The sequence below is a fragment of the Mastacembelus armatus genome, chromosome 6 (genome assembly GCF_900324485.2).
Source record: "Mastacembelus armatus chromosome 6, fMasArm1.2, whole genome shotgun sequence".
In the NCBI taxonomy this organism is placed as follows: Eukaryota; Metazoa; Chordata; class Actinopteri; order Synbranchiformes; family Mastacembelidae; genus Mastacembelus; species Mastacembelus armatus.
Window position 1 is genome coordinate 21,601,005 of NC_046638.1, and position 27,535 is coordinate 21,628,539.

Here is a 27,535-nt window from a genome sequence, read left to right on the forward strand (position 1 = left end):
TTGAAGGTTGAACAGTGTGTTTTATTGGCACCTAAAGACACCAAAACCTAACTGGTTGAAACTGTATACATTTGGACCTAAATGATCAGTTTTTTAGGGATGGCACAGTAAATATTTTAAATAATTTACAATATATTAACATTAACAAATAATTCAATTCTCAAATTCAGTTTGAGTTTTGTAACAATGGGAAACGCTATGCGGCTTTCCTTATTGGAAAGTACATAGCCACTGATAAATATCGAATGCACACAGGAAGTTTTATAGTCCCATGGAACATTTGCATGTGTTAACGGTAACACAGAGTAGATGCACTGGAACCGCAAAACAGAACTTGATCTGCAACAACCACCAGTATTACAGTATGTGGGACACATCCTGTAATACCACTTCTATCTTGGCAGCTCCACGTCTACCACTCCAGTAGAAGCCCACCTCAACACCTCCATCACAAAGCCTGGTGATTATCTGTCAGAAGTTTTACACAATCCAAAGTTTAAGCATAAGACTACTTTATAACCTCTAGCCAAGCACAAACGACAATCTACTATTTAACAGCTTCCTGCTCTAGGAAGTATGAAACAGGCTTTGTCATGCAGGTGTTTCCTGCTTTGGCTTTCCAGTCACTTTTATACAGACATTTTTTTTATTTTTCAGGCTATAATCATGCATTGTGGTTGTTCTAGGTTGGTACGGAATTTATCGAGAAACCGCGAGGCTAATTCGTCATCGACTAGTCTGCCGTCACTGGACAGAGTAACTGTCATCAGCTGCTGGGTGCGCAGGGTCTGGTCATCCTCGCACAGTCGCAGCTCAGCCCTGGAGGTCCCAACGGCGAGGATACATGCCTGAGGAGGGTTGATCACAGCACTGAAGCCACTGATACCGAACATCCCTAGGTTAGATATACTGCAACACAAAGAAATGGAGTAAGACAGAAGGGAGAGAGGAATGGGAAGAGAGAGAAAATATATTACATCATTAGTCAAGCTCAGCAAGGGAGAAAATGCATAAAAATTAACTAAGCAGACATAATGGTTGTTTTAAAACCAGCTCCTTGATCCAAAAAAGAGCACTACTGATTAAAGTGAGTGTATAAAAAACAAAAGGTTGAATTAACTGTATAAATATATATAACCTTATTTTACAAAAAAGAAGGCCGATCAACAAACATTTATACAGCAGTACTAACCTCCAAACTACTCCCTAAATGTTGTATATGGTGAGTAGCACTAACCTGAAGGCAGATTGCTGTTTGCCTTAATAAGAATTCAAACTCAGGGGAATGGAAAAACGAATAGAAGAAGGATACAAACGTGCGCACACACGTCCTCAGGAGGACAAAGATGGCTGCATCTCTATAGGAATTCATTGCTCCTTCCTGACACAGAAACCCCATTTATGCCTAATGACACCATTAATTCTAATGAGTTGAAAAGCCCTCACTAACACTTTTCTGCAATTGATGGCACAGTAAGTGATGGCCCTTGTCACCCAAGACCAGATTCTGTTGAGGCTCACATGAAATGTAGAATAAGCATAATATACTGAGTCTTAGTAAAACTAGATTTAAGTCATAACAGTGGAAATTTATGATGATCTTATCACTGAACTGGAAAGGAAAAACCTCTGTTCCCACCCATACATAAGTCTATTTATTGAATTTAGCAAATTGGCAGTTACACTAATAACTGAAGAGGAAGGGCTGGAGAATGACATTCAGTTTTATAATGTAATGATTCTCCACATGCTTCTGTATCTAAGAGATAATGTGTGACTTGGGTTTACCTGAATGAGCCTCCCTGGTACTCCTCAGGTAGAAGTTTCCCATCTCGAGCCTTTTGGGCCAAAGCCTATACAAGAAATATGTTAGAATATGTCATGTTACTAGAGAGGATCCAGGACATATACACTGTATAAATAGTACACCATGTAACATACAAAACAAAGCAAATTTCCAAATCATCACAAACACACTAAGGATATGATCAGAGATCCTGAGCATACACAATACTGGATCACAACACCATGAATATCTGAACAAAATTTAATGCTTGTCCATCAAGTATATGTGGACACTGCTGAGGACGATGAAAATCTGAAAATATTTGATTGCAATCAATCGAAAAGTTATTGACATATTTCAATCTACCAACATGGTCTATACTAACTAGTCACCTTATCTAAAGTAATTCACCCAAATTGTTGAAAGCATTTTAGTTACATTTCTATACCTCTGAATAATTTTCATGTAAGGCTACCAAGGTCACATTTTCAAATATCATGTTCAGGAAAATGATTCAATTATCAGATGATGCATTTCCAAAATGAAGAAACATCCAGAATTGAATTGAGTTGGCCAAAGGTGAGACATTACTGCATTTTTTCCTCTGTAAGTATGAGTTGTGATGGTCCACTTGACTTTTGCAATGATGCCAGTGAATCTATGGAACACTCTACAGACTCTGTGTTATACTTCAGACCTTGCAGACAGAATCACTACACCACTCTTGGAACTGTCTCCTGTTGTTTGTGCTCTCTCTGTGTTCTCTCTCTCTGTATATTACTGATGTGCAGTTACTGACCCCACCGACCTGCAGAATGTTTATTTGTTGTTTCTTGTTGCTCTTTTCTTTCTCCTCTATCCTCTCACCTCAATTGGTCGAGTCAGATGGCTACCTGAGCTGAGCCCAGTTCTGCCGGAGGTTTCTTCTGTTAAAGAAGAGTTTTTCTTCTCCACTGTTGCCAAGTGCTGCTTATAAGGGATTTGATGGATTTCTATGTAGAGTGTCTTGAGATTATTTCATTGTGATTTGGTGCTATACAAATTATATTGAATTGAATTAAAAATTGAATAAAATAAGTTCCACTCCATCATATCAAAACCCAGCAGTGACCTCTCTATACTTAACCAAAACCCCATGCTGTTTTTAATTTGGGTCCAATAAAAACAAATGTAGATTCAACTCAACACAGCAGCATAACTAAACTGAATAGCAGTGGGAGGCAAAGCGCATTTTGAAAGCTTAAATGGACCGATATTTCTGGTAGTGTTAGTTTCTATGGTTTATAGCAGCTATTGTGTACTATTGTGCAGTTGGTATGTAATAATAATCTTTATTTCATCTCTAAGTACTAACAGACATTACAAGTATTCAAAATTGTTTAAGATAACAAAAACTGCAACTTTTATCCTTTGTGTTCATCACAGGGTACAAACTAATGTTAACAACGCTGCATTTCAGAAGTGAGAAGTGACAGACAAAGAAAGTGACCACATGATTTCCAGTTCTCTGAACGTCCAATCTAAGGTATATCTACATTTGGCTTCTCAAAGATATTTGGACAGATTGATGACAAACTTCCACAGAAACTAGACACTGTTCATAGTGTGATGGACTAACAACAAAGGCCACTCAGAAATGGCAAAATAATGAAATACTGAATTTTTATTATTTATATATTAATTGTTTATTCTATTGTAGGTGTCTATAAGTCTATAACAACTTACCACAAGAAGGGATATAAAGACGGCAAGCGATAATAAAAAGCAGCTTGACAGAGTGAAGATAGGTTCAATCAAACAAGGCAATATTACAACATATTGTATTTATAAAATATTTGGTGCTACACTGTAACACCATAATTGCTCAAACAGTATATGTTATAAGAATCACTTTGACTTGTTATAATGAGTTGGAAATGTAAATTGTACAACTTAGGTCAAGATGTTATGAAATACTTGATTACTGTAAATATACTAATCACCTACTGAGGCAACACAATATTTTACCACTGAAGCACCATTTTCACAGCTTGTTTTGCTAACACTTATGGTAAAGCACAAGTGTGTTGAGTTGCAAGATTTCACAGTCATGCAGTCTTCCACTTTGACAACACTGCTCTGTCTTTTATGGAAACATTCATGAGTCTTCCATGCTTTGCTGCTAATAGCTTCTGAATCAAAATAATACCTTAACATAAATGCAGTATGCATTAATATGGACCTTGAGCATTTGGAAGCTCATTAGATCTGGTCCAGGCTGGTGGGAAACAGTACATTTATTACTGTAATGCTGACACATTCATCTTCATCTGTGTGAGTCTCTTTAATGGGTCAGAATGAGTGACCAATCACCAAGAATGTGTCTGTCTGCATATCAAATTTTGAGACTATATTTGTGTGTTTGTGAATCAATGTCTGTGCCCAGCTGCTGACTGTGAGCAGGTGAAAGAGCAGACTATTGCTGCTTTGTAGTCCATCTGTGGTAATTGACAGCTGAGACCTGCAACTTAACAACCCAAAAATCTAACTACTCCCAGTCTAATTAGTGATCTACGGACCTATTCAGTTGACTTATGTTATTTTTACTCTACATGAACTGATGAACAGAAAAAATAACAACTTAGTGATGTTCTATTATTACTCCCTTATTCTAATGTACTGTCCTGTCAACAGCAAAACTCCATGTGTTCTCTTAAGTGTAACAATAAACACCCAAACAGCTTGAAGTTGTAATCTACCAACAGCAAAGGAAAAAACTAAAGAAGGCTTTATGAGACAACTGTCACAACAAGGCTACCTGATAACACATTACAACATGATCATTTGTAATGGCTTTAATTTCTCTTACCCTGTGATTCTTACCTTAGCATTAGCTGCAATCTCCTGGACTCCTTTGTTAGCAGCATCCCTGATGATGGGAGTAATGAGACCTTTATCAGTCGCCACTGCAATTGAAATATGTATTGAATCGAGTGCACAGGGTCCATCACCAGACCAGGTCATATTCACTTCTGGCATTTCCTAGAATACAGAGTCAGTAATCAGCACAGACATTTTTTGTTTTAACAGGGACAAATAACTAGATATAAATGAATGCAAAATCTTGGTGACACAGTGCTTCCATGCAGTTTGCACGTGTGTCAAAGTAAACACACTCAAGTCAAGTCAAAAACAGGCTATTTTTATAATATGGCCTGTCGAATGCATATGAACCTATAATGTTCAAAGCAATACATACATTTTAATCAGGATAGCAAATCTAAAAGCAGATTTACTGTATCCAAAAAAAAAAAAAAAAAAGCCGTTTGTATCTCTGGATAAATAAAAGGATTTTGAATCACTATGATGTTGATGAAAGTCAGAAATAGTTTACTCTAAATAAAAGTTTTCAGAACATGTACTAGTACACAACAGTTTTTAAAAAAAAGTGAAACAAAATTGGCCACAGATGCCACTTCTTGATGTACATAGGTCAACTCAGGGAGAGTAGCTTTGACAGTTTTACATAAACAAATCCCACATCTCAGTTTGGTGCAGAAGCCAATCCAAAGATGTGTTTTGGTCATGTGAGATACTGTAACAATAGAATAGTGTCTGGAGTACAAGATAAACCTTTATCAGTCCCACAGCAGGGAAATTCACAGCCTTGTGATGCTTTAACTGGGAATTTTAAACATTTGATTTTCAGCTGCTGCTGCTTGACCTGCAGTGCTTCATACATGTCTGTAGGGTGAAACATCCAGCTGTGACATGTAAATGCATAAGACTGACACATTCACTGAAGCAGAGACAATGCTGTTCTTATCAGATTCTGCTGACATATTTCTGAATGGAATGACAAAATTAACATATTTTAGCTTTATTTCCCTCAAAGCATTTCCTCAAATCAACAATCAACCAAATGTTAGTTTAAATAAAATGTGGTTAACAAAATATTTGTATGCCAATTTGTGTTTTTTTAACTGCTAAGGGAGACTGGTGGCTTGTGCTTTCCATCAGAATTTCTGTAAACTGCCAGAAAAGAGAACAAAATGAACTAAGAGTCTGTTTTTAGTCTCTTATCGTAATCGCAAGACTATTGCTACCAGCTGATTCACCACATCAATAAGTAAACAAGGACAACAGTGATTACCGCTGCCTCTGAGAACATTTACTGTATGAACTATAGTATGTGTATGTCTCAATGGACTTTTTTAAGCACCGAAATACATAAAACATTGTTGAAAGTAAGTTACACAGGAGATTTCACACTGTTAAAGGATGAAAAAAACAACAAAATTACACGTTATTGGAATAAATTACACTAAAATAATACTTACTTTAAGCGTTACAGCAGCTGCCTTGATGATAAAATCATTAACAGACACTTTGATTTGTTCTGTAAGGACAAAGAAGACAATATGGGAACCACTCTCAAGCTTTAATGACAGCCATAATTGCTCATTACAATAACTGGCATTATGAGATGGCTGCACAGCTAATAAGAGTTGGCCCTAATTTTCTAGGTGGAGCCAAAAATGTTACATGATAACAGCTGACCATAATCACCGTAATGGTATGGATTCTGTACAAGATCTGCAAAAATTGATAATGCACAAAGCAGCTTGGTTATGGGCAATCTCTAAATAGGAAATATTTGCATGTAGCTAATATCAGCTTTCATTACATTTTTAAATGACTGATACTACACCCCCACTTGGGGAAAAAAAAAAAATCCTAAATCTTGATGTGTCTTCCAGCTGACCAGAATCAGGCCCCCTCTATATGACTCAGGCAGCAACATTTGCTCTGAACCCCCACCCTGTGTGACACCAACAGGCCAAGCGAGTTTGGCCTGGCATTGCTGCCAACTTTTACTAGTGTCCATTAGTGCTGTATCAGGGACTCATGAACGCTGTGGGCAGTATGATTAACGAGCTAACCGTGAAATCGCGCTGCTCCTGTACAATGAGTGTCCACAAAAACAACCGGAGAGATAATCCCTCATACACACACAACTTCGCTAATAGGTCTGGAATGGCCGTTCTATTTCCTCCACCACACAGACAGGACCAAGACAGATTTTACAGTTTGTTCGACAGCTCGGCAAAGCTGAGCTAAATACTCAATTTACATAATAATGCACTAAACTAAATGTTTAAAAATATAAAACTAACAAAGTACTCTTCCAACTTTAACATGACAAATGGACAAAAGTAAGCATTGGCTAGGCTACGTTGGAGCAATCCAGGAAAAGTAGATGTTAGTGATAAATATTTTGACATGAAACCTCCTTTCACATTAAACACACACACAAACACTTGTATTTCTATCTGTGTGAGGACACTCAGACATGATACATTCCCTAGACCCTTACCCTAACCATCACAACTAAATGCCCAACCCTAACCCTAAAACAAATCTTAACCCTCAAACATGTCCTCACTTTGGCAAAATGTCTTCACTTTGATAGAAATATGCTCAAAATGGTACTCATAAAGATAGAAGTACAAGTACACACACACACAGATACAGAGACACACAGAAAGAGATGAGTGTTGCACAAAACGCTGTGGTTTGCTCAATAACAGTTGCTAGGGCAGGATGTGAAGCTGAGAAGGTAAAAGAGCAGCTTGCCAAAACACAGAGAAAATGCCCTGCTAGTATTTCATTTCTTATTCAAGCTCAATCAGGCTTGCTGTATCCAGACAGTATCTGTCTTACTAATACTCTATGAATGGATAGCACTCTTTTCCTCTAGCAGACATCTCCCTCAAAACATCTTCTTTTAATGAACAGTTGAATACTGTTATCTACCACACAGGGCATATCAAAGAGCCAACAGTGAATCCATTTGAAACAATGACACCAGAGAGGAATTATTACTCTGGTATAGCACTTTACTGTCCTATAAGCACAAAGGAACAACTACACTTATTAAACCTCGCTGTTATACATGAAAACACCTTCCATTTTTCATTAGATTTTGTCTGAATTTTCTGCAATTCACTTTCTTACGCTGAGTAAGTCATTTCAAGTCAAAAGCCATTCTATCAAATGTGAGAATCATAATTTAGAGATACGTGTGTGACCAGCTGTGGGTGTTTAGGCAAGATAAGATCAGACGTGTGTTTTGATATGCGACGAAACAGCGAAACTAATCATTATGAGATATGGATGTTTCAAAGATCTCAATAAATAAATTTCATGTAAATGTTTAATTCCGGATGTTGTTGTCCGAGATTCACTTAAAGACATGACACTAACTGGCATTCAAAAAAAAAAAAAAAAAGAAATGACAGAAAATGTGTTTTTACCTTTGGCCAAATCTTTCCGCAGCTGCATGACAGCAGCCATGTCACAGTCAATGGAGGCATATGCATGGGGGATGGTGGTCTTCGATTGGGTTAGTCTTTGAGCAATGACACGGCGGACATTTGAGGCTGGAATCTCTGTGAAAGTGCCCTGAGGAGAACATGATTGGAAGTTGGACGTAAATAATTGAACAAGAGAAAGGGGCATTTTAAGAAAGACAGAGGGAAAGATGGAGGAAAAGAAAGAGTAATGGTCAAAAAAATTTGTGTATCTGATTATTTATAGACCTGTGCTTTGATATCAGTTACTTGCATTTCACAGCATACACACTCTTATAATATGGAACAGAATACAGCCCAAACCATGGTCACAAACTATCACAAACCTTACACCAAGGTGTGTTTGTGAGATAGAAAGAGTGACAGAGAAAACAGATCAGAAGGTAAAAGCTGAGCTCACCAGTGATTCTGGTTTCCCTGGAACTGAGAGAGGAGGGATGTTGGGTCTGCTGCCTGGAGGTGGAGGGGTAGCTGCTGGGGTGCGAACAGGCCTAGGGGGAGCTGGGGCAGATGGGGCTGGGGTCGCTTTAGGCGCAGGAGACATCTTTAAGAGATTCAATGCATCTCTGTGTGAAAAAAAAAAGTCAAACATTGTCAATTTTTATAGTCATTTTAAAACTGTTAGACAATAAAATCTGATTATCATGTTATTCTATGACAAGACTGACCAGAAATCCAAACACAGCTGCCCATTTTCTGATGATACATCTGCCTTTGTGATGAACATAAGAACAGTAATGCCAGTGTACAGATTTCACTGTGTTATTGTACAGAGAGGCATACTTTATGCAATGTTCTGTTTGTCATCACAAAGAAAACAGGAGAAACTTTGGCATAAGACCAGGACAAGTGATATTTCCTATTATGGATATAGAAGAGAAGTAGAGGTGCATAAAGGCATAAAAAAAGAATAATTATGTCTGAACTTAAAGCACTTTACACAGCTGAACCTGCTTTGACAATAAACACACTGCAGTACTGGCTCAGATCTTTAGCAAATATTATACCTTGATAAGATGATATATTCATCATGTACACTGTACACATATACACCAGTATGCCATTGCTATTACCTATCCTATTTCATGCCTGGTAGAGACTTTTAACTTTAAAATGTGAGGTTATCCTCTGGTAGATGGGTCATGAGCATCATTTGCTAGTCACGACCACACCCACGATCAGGTGCACATATTTATTCAATATCTTTCCCACTTGTGAAGTGAGCTATGGACATAACTGCTTTTCATATGACAGCTTTCTCTTAAGGCACTAAAAATTAAATACCTTGGTGTGTTGTGGGAGGTGAAACTATCATGTGTGTCTGCTTGAAGCTCAGTGTTTCCCATTCACTGCGTTTGGTTCCACTTTCCCACATGCATCTATCCTTTTGTCTATGACACCATAGATACATTTTTGTGTAGCTGGTTGGCACACCAACCCCTACTGACAACCAAGGCAAAGGAGTCTCTGAAAGCCAGAGAGAGTGACTCTTTTGACAATATTAAAAAGGCAATGAGGTGCATGCACACACTTACAAGCGTGCACACACACCCAAAACGTATTTCCATTTCTCATGGGTACATTATATTGACATACATTCATTTCCTGGAGACTCACCCAAACCTTAACCATAACCACTACCTCCCTAACCCTAAGCCTAACCTTAACCTAACCCTCAACTCACCTATAAATCCCTTTGAAATTGAGTAATTTCCATTATGTGGGCCTGAATTTTGTCCCTCAGGAAGCAGAGTCCCCACCTGTCATTAAGTAAACAGGATTCCCCACAGTGCAGTAAAAACATGATACATACATACATACATACATACCAATACACACACACGCACGCACGCGCACACACACACACACACACACACACACACACACACACACAAAAGGGGGGAAGGGTGCTTGAGTCAAAAAGTCCTCCACAGTACTGGTGTGTAGCATGCCTTTTTCATTCTCAGTAAGAGATGCAATGTATGAACTCAAGTTCAAATAAAAAATTTACATGGAGCAATTTAAAGAAACAATTATGGCTGACAATGAGTCTAGTGTGAAAAAGACTATGTTGAACAGAGAGTTAAAAACCATACTACTAAACCTTGACTCATCTAGACAGAAAAAAAGAAGGGAAAATGGGTCCAAATTAACACCTTGGGGAATCTGACGAAATGCACTGTCAATTGTGTAAGGCGAAAACACGACAGTGTGGCTTTGACTTTTTATAATGCTAAGAGTCTTTGTTGCCTACTGAAAAATACAAAGTTTTCTAAAGACACTGGCTGTAAGTCAAAGGCAAAAGACACAATTCCAAAAAACATCCTCTTATGTCAGCTTGTAGTAAATTCACTGGCCAAGGTCTGGCCAATGATTTCTAAAGCTTGCAGACTAGCCATTGATTGTCTCACCTGTGAGAGAATTATCATTTCCCCTCAATGCAGGAAGGCCAACTGACAAAGAGACACAGTGGCATTTCTTAGACCTTTTTGCAGGCAGTATTTCATCCCCCACAGTACTTTCCACTGCCTTGTTCCTGTCTGTAGACTAATTAACCAGTAAGTGAACTGGAAAGTCATTCATGCAAATCAAAGAGAGGTAAAGGAGCAATCATGTCAAATGAAGTCACTGGGATATAAATAAAACCCATTTCTAATTAAACAATTTAAACTTCAAAACCTGGAGATCATGGTGACACCCATGAAGAACAGAGCATGCTGGTGTTTATCAATCTAGACAATTAATTAGTGCTCTATTCCAAAGAAAATGTCTTCTCTCAAAAGTGCTTTCATCATACTGTGCACTGTAGTAAAGTTATTATCATATGTTTTGATTTTTAATTTTTTCTGTTGGCAGCAAGACATTCAAATTTGGCACCAGGCTTCAGACAAAAAAAGTTTATTGCAAATTGGTTAAACAAGAAAAAAAGCCATGCCTTAAAAAGAATGTCTTTGCTAAATTTTCAGGAGTTACCATTCCTCACAATGTTTGAAAATAAAGGAGAAATACACATTGAGCTACATAAACCAAAGACATACATCTGCAAAAACATATGGTCTGTGTTACTATGGTCACCAGCGGAGTCTAGAGACTGGGTTTCTATGGCAACTGAAGTTGCCTAATGAGATTCCCCATCAGGGTGTTAGGTGGGTAACAAGAGCATTTAGTCAGGTCCCTACTGACAGCAGGTACACATTACAGCTGTGTGTGTGTGTGTGATATTTCTCCAACTGTGGGGACCTGAAGCAACTTAAACAGTCCCCATTATGTAAATCCATAAAGGGTTATATTAGATTAGGTAACACTTTATTGATTCCTCTAACAAAAATAATAATGTACATTTACAACAACAAGAAACAATAATGTAATAATAATAATATTTATTATTATTACATTATTATTATAAAATAAATATGTTCAAGTCAGTGAGAAATTAAATAGTAAGGTGAGTCAGTCATACGTCAGTGTCAGATGGTGTCAGCCTGTAGTTAATCAAAAAGGCAAGAAATTATGGTTAGGGTAAGCCTCCACAAACTTGGTATGTTAGAGGTATGTCAATGTAAAGTGCCCAATAGGTATGAAAATAAACAAGTGTGTGTGTGTGTTTGCAGCTTTGTGTATTGGCAATTGATCTCATAAAAAAGATTATAGCACCTTAAATCTTGAACATCACTAAGTCATATTATTTTTTTTTTATTTTCATAGTCATTGCCTAGACTGTAACTATGACCTGCCTTAGTGTGATTACAATCTCTCCCCATTGGAGATACTATCATGGTGATGAGGGGTCCCTTCCAGTCTGTGCCCTTAGGTGTATTACGGTGATAAACAAGCACCTAGTGCTGACACATTACATCCTGTATAAATAATTAAACTAGACCATTTCCAAAATGAGAATAAGGTTTTCATCTTTAATGTTCGCCATAGTAGTTCTATTAGAGATCAGTTTCACATCCAACTTCAAAATATACCAAATAAAAAAAGCTAAAAACGTATTTCTAACCATTCTTAAGCAGTCAATTTTTTGAGTTATTAATATAGATGCCGCGTGTGTTAAAAGGCCACAGAGAGTTAATATGTGTGTTAATGGGCTAAAGTAGAATGAATTTAAGGGCTGTAATGTTTTATTAATTAATTTTAATAGTTCTTACAGCTTACAACCACCATAATTAAAATTTATGACATAGAAAGAAAATAAATATTGACAAAACATTTTCACTATGAAACGTTCATCCATACTCACTCCTTGGTAATAAGTCCTCTTGGTCCGGTGGGTGTGGCCAATTTTGCGTCTATGCCATGGGTATCCAGGATGTGTCTTGCTGCTGGGCTAAGACGTAACCTAGACCAAAAAAGTGAGTGTGAGTGTTATAATATTATGCAATAAATCTGGTTCAAGTTTCAAACTATGACTTTGCTTTAGGGCCCTAACATCAATTCTGATGGTCAATTAAAACAAAGGACATTTCTGTATTTTTGTGTATGTTTCATGATACAGTGATTTGAGGTCAGATGGAGTAATAATTCTGAGTGCCTAAATCTCATTAGACACCAAAACACAACACAGTTGTTTGTGATAATCAGACAAGATTGTACACCTCTGGTTATGATCTCAAGGTACAGTAAACAGGAGAAATCCAGTATTGACTTTACAAAATAATTCACAGGCTATGTGTGCTTGCCATGATTGGTTGATTCAGCACCTTGTCAGGTGATGTCATGTCAACTTTTTTTCCCCATATGACATTGCATCATTTTGGTGGACTCCCCTGTGATACTGTGCCCACACGTCCACGTGAATGAATGAGTTTTTTTCATGGACAGAGAAAGTTTCTCTGAATGTGGCATAACACATCAACTTTCCATTTTCCGCCCCTGTAGAGCCAATGTAGCCAAGGTGTAAATGTTAATGTGTGGTGGGCTCATCTTAAAATGTTTGCATAACAAACAATCTCTGTTTGTCTATGGCAGCCTTTTTGCTTTCCACAGGACAGTTTGTTGTGTAAAGAGGGGTAGGTAGGATTTCACACATTTTAAAATACAAACAGAGGATCTTTCTCTGTTCAGACCTGAAATTTAAAAAAAAAAAAAACACATTTAAATTCAGTTTAGTCTTGGTGTTGACAACCACTGCTACCCAGATGCTGTGACCACATTAGTCCACATTAGGTGGGAAAGTAAAACTACAGACTTCGATTCACTGAGGACATATCTATACTCACACTCCTGATATGACTGGTTTTGGTAGAGGAGGTGAAAATGGAGCAGCAGAAGGTACAACTGGGGCAGCCACTGCCTGCGTAACAGGCGTAACAGCTGCAGCATCTGGAGGGGGGATCTCAACCTCCTTCCAGTCCTGCCCTTCCTCGACCATGAGGGCAATTGGAGTACCAAGACGCACATTGCGGCTGCCCTCCTCCATCTGTAAAGAGGGTGAGAGGGGCATTTATACAGTGAGGAGGGACCATAGCAAAATGGGTTCAGTCACCTTATAACTGAGAGTAATATAATACATGAAGAGCAGGTGACAATGAAGTTGATCAGTAGTTGTTGAACACATAACCCTAATGAGAACCATTATAAGAGGAAAAATGTCACTGCCTTTTCATTCTCATCAATTTTTAATCACTGTATTTTCCACATCTATTAACTTGACATGCCATACAAAAAATGACTGCTGGAATAGATTTTTGGAGTGGAATGGATGTGTTTCTTTGCTGTTTAAACTGTCAGCCATTGATTCTCTATCTTGTTACAGAGTAATCAAAATCCACTGCAAGCCTTTTGCTACGCTCCCCAAGGTGTGCAAGGTGTTGTTCATCAGTCAGTATTGATCAGTCTAAGTGAAAGGCCAGTCACAATACAATAGGTTGGGCTGCTGTACTTCTCTTTTCAAAAGGTATCCGCTTAGTGAGCCGTCTCTTAAAGGTGTTGTCGATACATGGAGAAGAGGAGGACGAATAGAAGACCCACCAAAAATGAACAAAGTGTCTAGAATCCCAATAATCATATCGACCTAATTTGAGAGAACAGCAGAATATATCAACACCTGTACTCACTGGTAGAAAAAGGCTGCATTTTTATAGTTTTGTTCACTCTAGACCAAGGTTATGGAGTTAAATATACAAAGACAGCTTTTGATAGCCAACTTAAATAATAATTAAATTAAAATTAATACACAGATGCAGTTTAATGGTCAGCTACAAAATGCTTCACGCTGAAAAACATATTCATGTTAAAAAAAGAGAAAAACCTTAAGGTAAAGTATTCATAAAATACCAAACACATTCACTGCAGTATCCATGTGCACAACAGCATGTGCATATTAACAGCCACCAAAGAACAAGAGATCAAATCAAAGAAGAATCAAAGAACAAGAGAGACAAGATCAGTGTATAAATGACAGAACATATAATTCTGGTTGAGTTTATGAGCATTCAGTGGGTTCGCTTTCAGCACATTATTTATGTTTGTATAAAAGAAATTCATCAATATCCACAAAATTATTCCTGACATTTTTTTTTAATTTAAAACAAACAAACAAAAAATAAAGATAAAAAACACAAACTGAGACTCGCATTTTGTAGAACCCCCGTTGGCAGTGATTACCCCTTTGAGACAGGGGACACTACAAGCTTTATAAAATTTTATCCATTTAAAATTAAATCTATAACACAGTGGAGCATGTAAAAAGTGAAGGGGTTGAATATTTTTTGAAGTCCATTTATATCAAAAACGAAGCCAAAGAGAATGGTGCCTTCTAGTGCAAGTAATCTTGTAAATTTATTGCTGTTTTTGCAGCTGACTGTCTGTGTTCAGTGCTGTTTGCAGCCATTCCCCTCTCCAGCCTCCCAGAGTCAACCTACCAAATTCTCAAACTGACTGATTGGATGTGTTTCTTTATTTGACGTGGGCACATTTTACTGTGGTTTCTAAAGGGGAAAATGACATTCATTGTATAGAGCATGCATAGTTGGTAACTGCACAGACAGATGCTTAAGATTCTGTGGTGGTGGTTTGGGGCTCAACACTGCCATCAAATGGAAGCAAAACCTATGTGAAGTGTAAATGAGGCCTTTTGCAGTGGTTCAAATAGTGGTTTGCTGTGTTTTGCCACAGTGACTTCACTTCTGCATAAAAGTGCTGCCAGAGGAGAAGATAGTAAAATCCTGTCTTAAGAAAACCAATTAATTTCCACAACCCTTCTGTATTCATGTTTGGATTGGCACACACTTTTTGAGGGATTTGTTATGTCATAACCCTAAACCACAGATTTGGGTTCAGAATATATTTTTTTTCAATTTTGTAACTAAATTTGAAACTTAATGCAATTAATTTAGTTGTGTAGGTGAGCACTTCTGATAACTGATCAATATGTGATCTCTGATCTTCATGTCACGCCATCGCAGCCATCATTTCTCCAAAGCGCAAATATAAACAGGTTGATGAACATGAAGAAATAGTGTCTGTTATCCTCAGTCAGTCTTTAGCTTTTTTCTTTTCACTAACATTTTCACTGTGGAAAGTATAACAAGATTTCAGACAGAGCCCAGCGCGAACCCAGCAGCAAAGCTAATTATTTTACAACGTCAGACTAGACTACTTAAGAGGTTTAACCTACTTATCACCTAAGTGTTTTCATACAACCATATAAGCCCCTCTGACAATCTAAACAGTCTGGTTGCAACAAGATTAGCCTTCATAGTCATTAACATTCATTTTAGCACCGTCAGATAAATGGAGAGTGTAGCTGTAAATCTATGATTTCTACATAGCAGGCATCTGCTCATGGTCAGACAGCATAAAGTGAAAGGTGGTGTAGTGAGTATAGTTTATTTGTAAAAGGAAGATTGATTTAGAAAAAAAGAGAGATCGTGTTGAAACAGTGACACAGCAACAGAGCATGACAGATATTTCAGACGATTACAGAGCATCCTTCATCTTAACAGCAACGATCTGCAGGTCCAGGGCAATGAATCTCACAAATAAAGACACAAAGACAACATAAAAGTCACCACTCTGAAATCAACTGATTCCTTTTGAGCAATCCATCACCACTAACACACTGCTTGTGTCTTAAAGAATTACAGACTGTAAACCAATTCAGTTCAGCTTTTCTGCCAACATCTACTCTCATTTTGAAATTGTTCTGGAATTGGATATTCTGTGCCACATACTTTTCAGCCATTTGACCTATGAATGCTATAAGGTTAGAAACTGATTTACACAATTGACTTAGAGGACACATAGCTGCTGGCGTTTTAAATTGATCTCTTGGATGACAGCATGTATGGTGATGGAGAGTGGAGAGGGGAGAGGGGAAGGGAATGATAAATGTGAAACTGACAAGTTACCACCACAGAATGTGTTAGATATCTTCATCTACTGTATTCATATATCTGTGCAGTAATCCTTTCTGCCATGTAATCCATTATAAAAGTCACCAAACCATCCACATTGAACTACATTGTAAGCTATTTATTAGTCAACTTCTGGACTGATATTCATATTTATGGTCAGTAGCATATATCTTTATTTACATCTGAACACAGAAGAGTTATGTGCATCTATGTATCTGCAGACATATATGTCTTAATTGCGGCAAGATGTGATTGACTACATCCTAGGAATATTTTCAGATTGAAGTTCTCAGGTCAAGGTAGTAAGAGCATGATGAGGTACAGTAATAGGTGTTCTTGGTGCTGGTGCTGCTACTTCCACATCCCAATTTGAGCAGAATCTACCCTCCATTCCCTCAGTCCCAAGAGTCTTGGCTGGAAATTGGTAGAGAGCCAAAGCAGTGCTTGACCTCTCATAAATAACCCCTGTGGAGCAGAGGAAGTTCTTCATCTAGGCATTTGGCCACAGGCAAGTAATTATTAATTATTAGCCCCTAAATTAGAAACCTACTGGGTGCTTGTATAGCCACTATTACACCACTAAGAGCTAAGGTAATCTGTCCCAGACAAAGTAGATTCAACATTGGCTCTGGCATCTAAGGGAGGTGTATTTTGCCCATTGCTGCTGCTTTTCATATTAACTATATTTACTCTCTGCCACAGAGACAGAGTGAAAGAGAGAGACAGCTAGGGGGTTTATCTAATGCAGACCATCTTTCTCTGCCGACTTCAGCTCTAAAGACCCTACCCCCAATTCTTGGCTGGTTGCTATGGAAACTACTTCATCCCCACAGTAGTTGCGGCAAGGGTGGAGTAATGGAATGTAGAATAATGGAAGTGAGGTGAACGGCAGGAAAAATGAGATGTAAGCCTACATGGTTTATAATTGGCAATCAAGCCTCTGATTAAGTAATTTAATGTGGGCACTTATGTGTAAGACTACTTATGAGAACACAGTGTGTTTTCTTCATAGACAATGTAACTGGGCGCACATTTGTGAAGTGCAGCAGCAACATGCTGGTGCAGACTGGCTGTTTGTTTTTTTTTTAATTTGGTTCAGGTTGTACAAACAGACAACTGCTCCACTCAGGCATCACCAGCATGTGAACATGTCCAAAATTACACAGCCAGAGAACATATTGCATAATTACACAATACAACGTGACATGGAGCCAGGTTGGAGCCAGGTTTGTGTTCTTGTGTATACATTGGACAAGTGTAACAACACATGACTGTCATTTGTCACTTTTTAAAAGAGGAAAGCTGAAGCTTAAGTTGAAGCTGATGGTGAACTTACATCTGGCAAAATGACCTTCACCTTCTTGTGCATCATCATTGTTAAAAAAGCACAGGAAGTTAAAAACATCTTAATGTCTCATTCAGGGGGAAGAACATGTGGCGGAGCACTAATGAAAGAAAACTAATCACTGTCCTTGGCAGCCTATTAAAAATTCAACAACCAACAGCACAGTGGTGGGATGGAAGGAGAGAAATATTTGTCAGTGAAGACGCATTGCTGTCATTTTGTAGGGGAAGCAGATTTAACAAGCGTATCCAATTAGCAAAAGCAGTGAAAGGACCCCAAATGATTCACAGACAAATACTAACAGGAGTATGTTCTATGTGACTATGAACGCATTTAAAAAAAACATGACCATAACTACTGCTAGTCACTGATTTGACAGCAAAATATCAGGACTGAAAACTGATTACATTAAATAATGCCATCAAAATCACAAACCCATATCCCGGTGTCAATACATGTATATACACAGCATTTAAATATGCACGTATTTGCAAATTATACATTCTCTTCTTTAATTATTCTATTATTTTGTGTGGTTTTACTCACTAAGATTTTTGCCAAGATACCGTCATCATTAGATTCCATGGTAACAACAGCCTTGTCTGTCTCAATCTCACAAAGGCCATCGCCTGCTGACACTGCCTCACCTGCAGAAATAAACACACAGCAGAGAGCTTTCAATATAAAATACAACATTTATTTGGATTTTAAGCACCCAATTGCCAAACCACCTTTTAATTAAGAAGACGGTTAAGTGATTCATTTCTGGTGTGACTGGAAATGTGTGACTCATTATCAACAGCATGTTCAAAACAACGTCTCTTTTGCTGAGGCTTCGCACATGCTGGGAACAATTAAGATTAAGATGTGCCATAAAAATGAAAGAATTCAACTGAAGTGACAAAAAAAAGGTTGTGTGGGAAAATATCTGCACTGGCTTGGGCCAACACATCAAACAAAGAGCCTAATCAGAGATACAGAAATGTAACATGTCTGATAAAAACAGAGATCTTTGCCTATCTACAGATAATCACTAGTCTACTACAGGGGAGAGCTGGAATATATTACCACCTGCTTAGCAATGACAGTGTGTGGCAATTAAGAACCACTGGCTCTTTCCTCCATGCTCATACCGGTGTATAAATTTTAAGCTATACCTGTGCAAAAACTGAAATGGGGTTCTAATGGAGAAATACACAGACAAATAGACCTTACTCTCTCCTTGGATATAAAGAATAGTGGAAGAAAACGACCACTGTCAGATTTACAGTATAAGTTTTACAAAAGATAATTAGAGTTAAAGAATTTTCTGGTTACCTTCTATCATCATGCCCTTGTTCATTTCAAGGTTTTGGCACTAGCAGTTGATCTATTTCATAGAGGCAGTAAAGACGTGGTAGAGTATAAATTAATCCTCCTTATGACCTAGGTACATCTGTTAAGATGTGGGGATAAGGTTAAACTATAAGAGACAAAGGTCAAGGGTTATCCTTGGTCATATTTCTATCTGCTGGCAGAAAATGCTACACAGTGGTGGAACATGGAAGGTAAACTGATGAGAAGATTGGAACGAGTGATAGGAAGGTTGAAGGAGCACAGAGAGTACTGATGTTAGAGCCCCTGAGAATAAGCAGTAGTGGAATAAAGGTTGGATTTGTAGGAGGCTTTAAGACATATGACCCCAGGGGTTAGGCACAATATGCAATTCTAAAGATTAGACATGGGACTCCAACCTTTATCCCCTCTGACCCATCTATTATTATTCTACTCTTAACAGACTAAAATACAAAAAACATACTTAGATTACATAGTTCTGCATGCCAGAGCTATGTTAACACACCTTACATGCACTAATGAAATTTAATAAAGCAAAATGCTGAGATTGTTTTGACAAAAATGCTGACAATTTCTTTTATCATTTCAGACAGATGGCTTTTTTTTTTTTTTTACATTAAAGTCTATTTCAGGAAGCTAGAAAACTACTTCAGTGCTATTAAAAAAATCACTTTTATACAAAATTTGGCTGCAGAACAACTAATCAATCTATCAATCATTATCGTTGTATAAAATAAGCGTTTTTGTAAGCTCTTTTAAAACCATATAATGAATTTGGAGTAGAAAACATTGTTTCCTCCACTGATAATGTATCATTCCTTTATTCTCTTTGTCACTTACACACACACACACACACACACACACACTACCCCAACTCACACTAGCACATGGCAACACAACAGAACAGCCAATCAGCATTCAGTGTGCTCCTCAAGATAAATGAACGTGTGGCTAAGCTGCCTGCCTGAGCAGAGTTGCTAAGCAAGGAAGAATAGTTACAGCCATATTTCCTTGAGTCAGTTTGCTAACAGGCCCTACGGTGCTCCACTGCTCAGACCTCTGCCTCACAGAGCAAAGTGATGTCGCTGGGTAAATTATTGGTGCTGCTATTTGCCCATGATTGTAGGAGAAAGAAATGCTGACCTTTCTGGTGTAATGAGTGCAGATGTAGGCTGTGTTATTATGAAAATAATAGCCATGAGAACTGCTAGGGTGCATTCAGATTTAGGTAGCAGAGAGGAGAAAAACATACAGTGGAGAGCATCTGTCCCTTTGGATAACACATTATGCTATGCTATAATTTTAACAGGCTAGTTAGCAGAGGTGCAGAGGAGTGGGGAAATGAGAGCCAGCAAATGAAGACTTGTGTCCTACCTTCCTTCTTCAGCCATTTGACAATATTGCCCTCCTCCATGGTTGGGGAAAGAGCAGGCATCTGCACTTTGAGTGGGCTGACACCTACAGGACAGAAGGAGAACATCATATCATTTTCATGGAGGCAGTAGCAATGTGGGCAGTGTGGTGGATGAATGGTTGGCAATGTTGCCTCACAACAAGAAGGACCTGGGTTCACAACCTGTCAGTGACCTTTGTGTGTGGAGTTTGCATGTTCTCCCTGTGCTTGTATGGGTTTATGCCAGGTCTCTGATAATGGATAGATGGTAGCAATGTCAGGGGTTATCAGGCTTAGAAGAAATATTTTTGTAGAAACTGCATTCAGAATCTTTCTGTGCTGAGGTATTTCAACTAGGCTATGCAAATATCAAAATAAATCAACTAGCACAAGTAGCAGTGTTTGGCTGCAACAAGGTTTTAGGGAGTTCAGAATGTTTTGCTTGGCATTAGAGCACAGGAAGAGACAAAAGCAAGCTGGTGGCTCACTTAGCACCAGAGCCTTCAAGGCTGCTTGTTCTCTTGCAGGCCTTTGAGGTACCATCATAGACCCCCACTCTCTCCAGCTGTGGCCACTCAGAAGGCCAGGGTTCAAATTACTGACAAGCACTGTGTTTGACACTGACTCTCCAAGCTGTTCCAAGAAGGATCACCACTTTACCACAACTGATCTGAATGTAGGCTAAAGAAACAATGGTCTTGTTTATTGCTCAGACCTAAAGGAACACCTGTTTTTGGGGTTTCCTATTAGCTCAGTGAACTGCTCAAGTATAGACATTTGTCTTTTAAGCTTTTTTAATTAATTAATTTTTTTTTTTAAGTGGATGTGACCCAAACATCCATCCATCCATTATCTATACCCACTTATTCCTAATCAGGGTCACAGGGATCTGCTGGAGCCTATCCCAGCTCTCTTTGGGTGAAAGGCAGGGGTCCACCCTGGACAGGTCACTAGTCACATAGAGACAAACAACCTAAGCACATTAATAATAATAATAATAATAATACTTTTATTTATAAGGCGCTTTATAAACAGCAAGAGCTGACACAAAGTGCCGTACACCAAAACAAAGAATTTACATATATGTATATATATATATACATATATATATGTAAATTCTTTGTTTTGTCTTTGTTATACATATATACACACATACACACACATACATGAATAAGAATTTTAAGAGTAAGTTAAAAGTTTTTAAAAAAAATAAAAACAATAAAACAATCCATGATCACTCCATCACGCCGTTCCAAAGGCTTGAGTATACAAATAGGTTTTAAGTTGTACTTTGAACATAGCTAATGTAGGGGCTTGTCTTATGTTCAAAGGCAAATTGTTCCACAGCCTTGGGGCAGCAATAGAGAAAGCTCTATCTCCACGGAGCTTCCTCCTCGTTTTTGGTACCTCAAGAAGCTGGAGGTCGGCTGATCTGAGGGAATATTCAAAAAAGAAACTAAATATATTTACTAGAAGAAATATAAAATCAAAATGGAATTTTGAGGTATCTGTATTTTCAGTGCAAACACTTACTAGTCCAAAATACCAAAATCCAATATAGTCTACCGCAACAGATCAATACACATGCACACACACACACACGCGCATATATATAAAAATCAACTAAAGTTAAGTAAAAACTGATGCAATCACACATCAAAGTATGTGAGGAGTTTCTTGTTTATGATATCAAATCAAAAGTAATGCTTTCTGCATTTGCCTCATAATTGTAGATCATGTTGTGTGCTGCTGCCACCTAATGGCTGCTTGGCAAACTCACAAACATGAGAGTGTATCACAGAAAGCTCATATTACACTAGTCTTCTGTTACTTAATACATTGCATTTTCTTGTCTGACAATGAATAGCACAACCACCTGGTAAATACTAGAATATGTCTATGTATTTTTGAGAGTGCATATGAAGTTTGATCTGTGCCACACATTCACACACTGCTAACTCTCTTCTCATAAATATATTAAGATTGACTCAAACTGTTGAAAATGTATACTTATTTTTTGGCTTGGGATGTGTATGTGTGTGTCTTAAGAGTGCTATATATACTGTGAACTGTGAAGAGGCAGTGTAGTTTGTATGACATGTCATAACAGGAAAAACACAGGTGTCAGTAATAACATCAAGGACATCTACACCATTTAGGTGTGCCAGTTCTGAGCTTGTGCTGTTGTGCTGGTTTCCTGTCTGGAACGGAGTCAGTTATACTTGTGCTTTGCCTGCCAGGGCAAGTCTACTGTAAGTAAGGAATTTCAGGTAACTACAGTAACCACGACAATAAAAAAGCAGAATATTTTTAGTCTATCATTAATCAATAAATGACACAGCAAAGAGAAACTCTATCAAACGCCCATACTAGTCTTTGGGTTGTCAACATTGCTCCCACATTAAACTACTATTTCTTTCAACAGCTACGTCTGTCCCAAACTCCATGTCTGTGCCTATTTCTGTGACGACTATCGAATCCATACCAAGCTGTTCATGACTGATCCTTTATAATTGAAACAGAAAACTGTATGAGAATACTAACATTTTCTGCTATAAGGAGTTTCTGTGCAATTGCCTAATGATTTGCAACTTGATTGTGGTTACTGATCTACATCTTTCGCACTTTACGTAACATTGGAGTAAAATTCTGCCTTGTTGGAGTTAACATGACCACAGAAGATGGCAGGAGAAATGACTAAATTAACTGCCTTGAACCACATCAACATCATCCACCCTAACTGCTCAGTGCAGCCTCATCATAATCCCAGACATAACGGACCCTTTTCACACATTAATTATTGATGACTGCACTCCAATATGCATATGTCGGGGTAAGACAAAATGCATTGCAAATGAAATGCAGCCACATTACCTATACTCTGTTAAAAAGTCAAATTGTGAAAAATGTCTGCTATGATAATCAATAATTGGTTGACATTAATAAATTAAAAAACAAAATTGGTTTAAAAACACATTTTTGACAAATTACATTAGAAAAAAAAACAGGTATTAAAAACAAAACCAGTGATCGCTGAATTACAGGATGTTTTTCTTTAGTTTCAGGATGTTGGCATTGAAAACACTCGTCATGATGTTACCAATAAATGAATAAAAATGATAAATTAGCTAAAGCAAAGTGGTGCAGCAAGTGATGTACTTACACTAATATATATATTTGGTTATATATCTATAACCAAATGATCAATTAATCGATTAATTTCGGCTCATAAAGAGAAAGCCATGCATTGCTATAATGTTACAACATTGGGGCTGATTTGGTTTGCTATGTGAGAAAATGAATATGTTTTTCTCCAGTTTAACCAAAACTACCAGACTCGACTCCAACTCAACACAAACAACATTTAGCTTTTTAAAGATCAATTCACGTCAATTTAAGTTGATTTCGGTGAGTGAGCTACTCCCAGCATCCAGGCTGCGATGAGACAACTTTGTCTTTAGTTAAAAAACAACAGAAAGGTTAATGAGATGACTGTAATTAGTGTATTTAATGTAATCGATGCTACGCCATTCAAGAAAGTCGAAAATAATAACAGTGAATGTCAGCAGCTGCTAGCATAGAAAAGGACAACAGCTTTTCTATAGTAAACTGTGACACTGACCCAGAGTCCACGGTGACTGAAAGAACAGTCTGACATGCTCCTGTCGGGGCTGTGTAGATAATAAACTTTGATTAAAATGAGACAATCTAAGCCCAAACAAAATTCCTTGACGACCCAGACGCAAGGAGGCCGCCATGGTGTCTTCCCCTGTCCAGAGACGTGTCCGTACAAGTGCCTAACAGTAAAACAAAGAGAGAGAGGGAGGCGTTGCTATATTTACAAATTAGAATAAACCCAACGAAGACGATCAACTCCAGAAAACATTTGAACGTCTCTGTTGATTGTGACCAATTTATTTCGAATAAGAAATGTAGTAGTTATTAATTCCGCGATAAATGAACAGGCAATAAAGACGAGCCTCCTTTGGGTCCTTCGAGGGCTTTACGCCGCAGTTCTGTTGCGTTCACATGAGGGTTGAAAGTGTCGAAATTCCCAGCGCTCCGTCATCTGCTGCCTACTGCAGGGAACATGTCGTTACACAAATAGTGGAGTGTAAAACGTGTAAATTCAAATACTGTATATTTGGACACGGTCCTATGATGCTCATAGCTAAAGTACTATTTGATACTGTAAGCCCTATTTGAATTGCTTAATGTTTTTAATGGCAGTTTTTAAATATGCATTAGGCTACATCTATTGTTCAAAGTCTAAAACTATTGCTTTATTTAATGAAAGTCCATGTGCAACTTAATTTCAAGAAGGCAAATCAATCAATCAGTCAATCAATTAATCAAATATGTTTTTGTGTGTGGGTGGAGCAATGTTTTGTCTTCATTCAAGAACAATCAAAGAAAATCAACTTTTTTTAAAATCCCGTTTTATCCAGATCTACTCTGTTAAAATATCGTTTTGTTTTAAAAACATCGTTGCATTATGGAGAATTATTTCATGGAGTTAGCTAATAATAATCAGATCCTATTTTTTTCACCTGTCAGAAGCAAATGCTTTATTTTAAGCAGTGAAATTACTGTGATTTTATTGTTGCAAAAATTTGATTACTTTGATTATGTATTACAACATATATTAAGCCTCTAATTTTCACCAAATCACATGTGACTTTATCAAACGGGAGAAAAGCATATGCCAATAACTGAATTTGTTTGTGAGTATTCGTTCAAACACGAACTGAATTGAATGATTTAAAGGTCAAAAGTACATGGTGGAAAAACAAGCATTAATGGAAAGTCCACAAATCTGAGAAGGAAATTGGCTTTGTACTGTTACATGCTGGCATGTGAAAACATCTATGCATTAAGAATACTTCCTCGTGTTTTGAGCTGGCAGTAAATTGCATTTTCTGATAAACAGTTTATGAAACCACTTGACATTAGCTATTTTCCCCCTAGTAAATGCAGAATGAGTTGAAGGATTCCCCTGCACATCTGATGTAATTTGAGTTTTTCTGTGTTTTCATCTTTATACCTTATCCTTTTTCCTTTATAATTTCATAAAATTGTTTGTTGTTTCAGGGCAGTGAACTGTGACATAACACTGCCTTCCAAAAGTAAAACTACATCAGCGATGCTGTTCTAATCAGTACCAACTCACACTCCTGGGCTGAATGCTTCACAGGTCTATTTGAGTGTGAACAGAAATTGATAAGGGGGCCTGATAAGCTGGGACTCGGTATCTGCTGAGAAAACACTAATGCTCCACCAAGCAGGCATGAGAGACAGACCTAAAATCACAGTTGGCTGCATGCTTAGACTATCTTTCATCGCTTCCCTGTTCTTCCTCCAGCATCTATCTGATTGAATTAATGCTCTCACTTTTAAATAATAAAATAGCTCTTGCGTAGCTTATTCAAATCTGAAAATAATTTTCTGACAATAAGTGATAGAGGTACTTGTGGACTGATACTGCATATTGTTTTTCATAAAACAAAGGCAGCCATTGTTTTATCTGTGCAGCCTAGTGTAACACATGGTGGAGGAAGCCCCTACATAATTTTACCTGTGCAGATTTTTTTTGTCATCTTCCTTGACAAACTTACATGTAGAATTTCTCATAAGACTCGATGAGTTATCTTTATAGGATTAACTAATGATTACAGAGGTGGATAGCATTCACTGATAAGAAATAATGCTATTTACAAAAGACATAGCTTTTCGATTCATCCTTGTTTTCCACATCCTAGATAACTGTCTGCACTGTTCCTCTAATAAGGTAGTTTTTGTTCAATGAAACCAGTTGCCACAGAAGTGAGATACATTTCTTGTTAGGTGGACATGTATGCTCTTCTTCCTTTTGAGATCTATTACAACCGGTTTGGGTACATGTTGCCTACGTGCCATTGGCGTCTGCTGCCAGTACTCTTCAACCAAGTGTTACAAATACTTGTTACTCAGGTTCAACGGTGGTTTCCCAGGTTTTCTTAGGAACATTAGCCTCTCTGTTGATTCTTGAGAGCCATTTGGTCTACGGAGAATCACACACAGTCTTGTGATTTGAATAAATGTCAATGGCTGTCATGTGTCCTCACATACTAACAGTATGTAAAGCCAGGGTTTGCATTCACAGGGCAGTGGTCTGTTAGGAAAATCAAGCTCCTGTCTCTGTGCTTCAGTGGTTAGATCAGTCTAGACAATTTGCCTAACAGCTCAGTTATCTTCAGTCACACCAAACGTGTCTCCATATCACAGCTCATAGTTGCATCTACTTTACTCAAAAATAAAACTGATTTCAGAGGTTCATAACCTTCTGTTCTTTAGATTATTTGATGAAAGTTTTTTAATTTATAAAATGTTTTGACTGTGCTGTTTTGTTCATGTACAGTACATTAAGGCTTAATTATTTTGGTAAATAAATTAAATAATGTTTCACAGCTTTTTCCTGTTACTGTTTAAGCACTTCAAATGTATACAGCTGATAATGATAATGTTTATTGTATTGAAACATTCTCTAATCGTCTTAAGACTTAAATTTTTTATCCATTTCAAATCCAAATGAGTCAAGTGCTGTTCTAGATAAACCACTAAGAGTAATAGTCTTGTGTTACTAATGTAAATAACAATGTACATATTAAAAATTGTAAACACAACCATGGATGATGAAGAATATGCACTTCACTTTGAATTACATCGCTTGCTTGTTTCATGTAACAATATGGGAATCAGCAGTTATTATTTCAGTCCACTCAGGCACAATAACTGTGCTATTTTCTTTATTTTCGTCAATTATCAATGAAAAACAAAAATATAGCAAACTGTAAGAATGATGTAGTGAGTGAATTTTGAAGCAATTAGGAAAGATAATAACATAACAGCTTATCAGTCAATCAACACTGTAAAAAAGGGGTTACAAACACTAGAGTGAAGATTAGACATGGATTTGCTTGTGAA

General features: G+C 37.6%; 1 protein-coding gene across 2 annotated transcripts; it reads right to left on the reverse strand.

Moving 5' to 3' along the window:
- On the reverse strand, nucleotides 1-24,347 carry pdhx (pyruvate dehydrogenase complex component X). 2 transcript variants are annotated; one of them, XM_026312084.1, is made up of 12 exons: nucleotides 24,195-24,331; nucleotides 22,725-22,805; nucleotides 20,554-20,637; nucleotides 18,391-18,491; nucleotides 13,362-13,561; nucleotides 12,383-12,481; nucleotides 8,540-8,705; nucleotides 8,083-8,230; nucleotides 6,106-6,164; nucleotides 4,649-4,807; nucleotides 1,789-1,853; nucleotides 1-909 (listed from the first exon to the last, which is right to left on the reverse strand). In XM_026312084.1, exons 3-12 carry the CDS (start codon nucleotides 20,612-20,614, stop codon nucleotides 654-656), a joined length of 1,314 nt encoding a protein of 437 aa, XP_026167869.1. In that variant the 5' UTR covers nucleotides 20,615-20,637; nucleotides 22,725-22,805; nucleotides 24,195-24,331; the 3' UTR covers nucleotides 1-653. The 2 variants fall into 2 exon arrangements, with proteins under 2 accessions (XP_026167869.1, XP_026167868.1); XM_026312083.1 differs by lacking the exon at nucleotides 22,725-22,805 and having other exon boundaries at nucleotides 24,195-24,347.
- Between the last annotated feature and the right edge of the window lie 3,188 nt (nucleotides 24,348-27,535).

Coding starts and splice junctions, on each gene's coding strand:
- pdhx (XM_026312083.1), bottom strand. CDS start 24,330: ATGGCGGCCTCCTTGCGTCTGGGTCGTCAAGGAATTTTGTTTGGGCTT. Junction 18,492..20,553: donor CAAATGGCTGAAGAAGGAAG/GTAGGACACAAG, acceptor TTATTTCTGCAG/GTGAGGCAGTGTCAGCAGGC. Junction 8,231..8,539: donor CAGGGAAACCAGAATCACTG/GTGAGCTCAGCT, acceptor TGTTCTCCTCAG/GGCACTTTCACAGAGATTCC.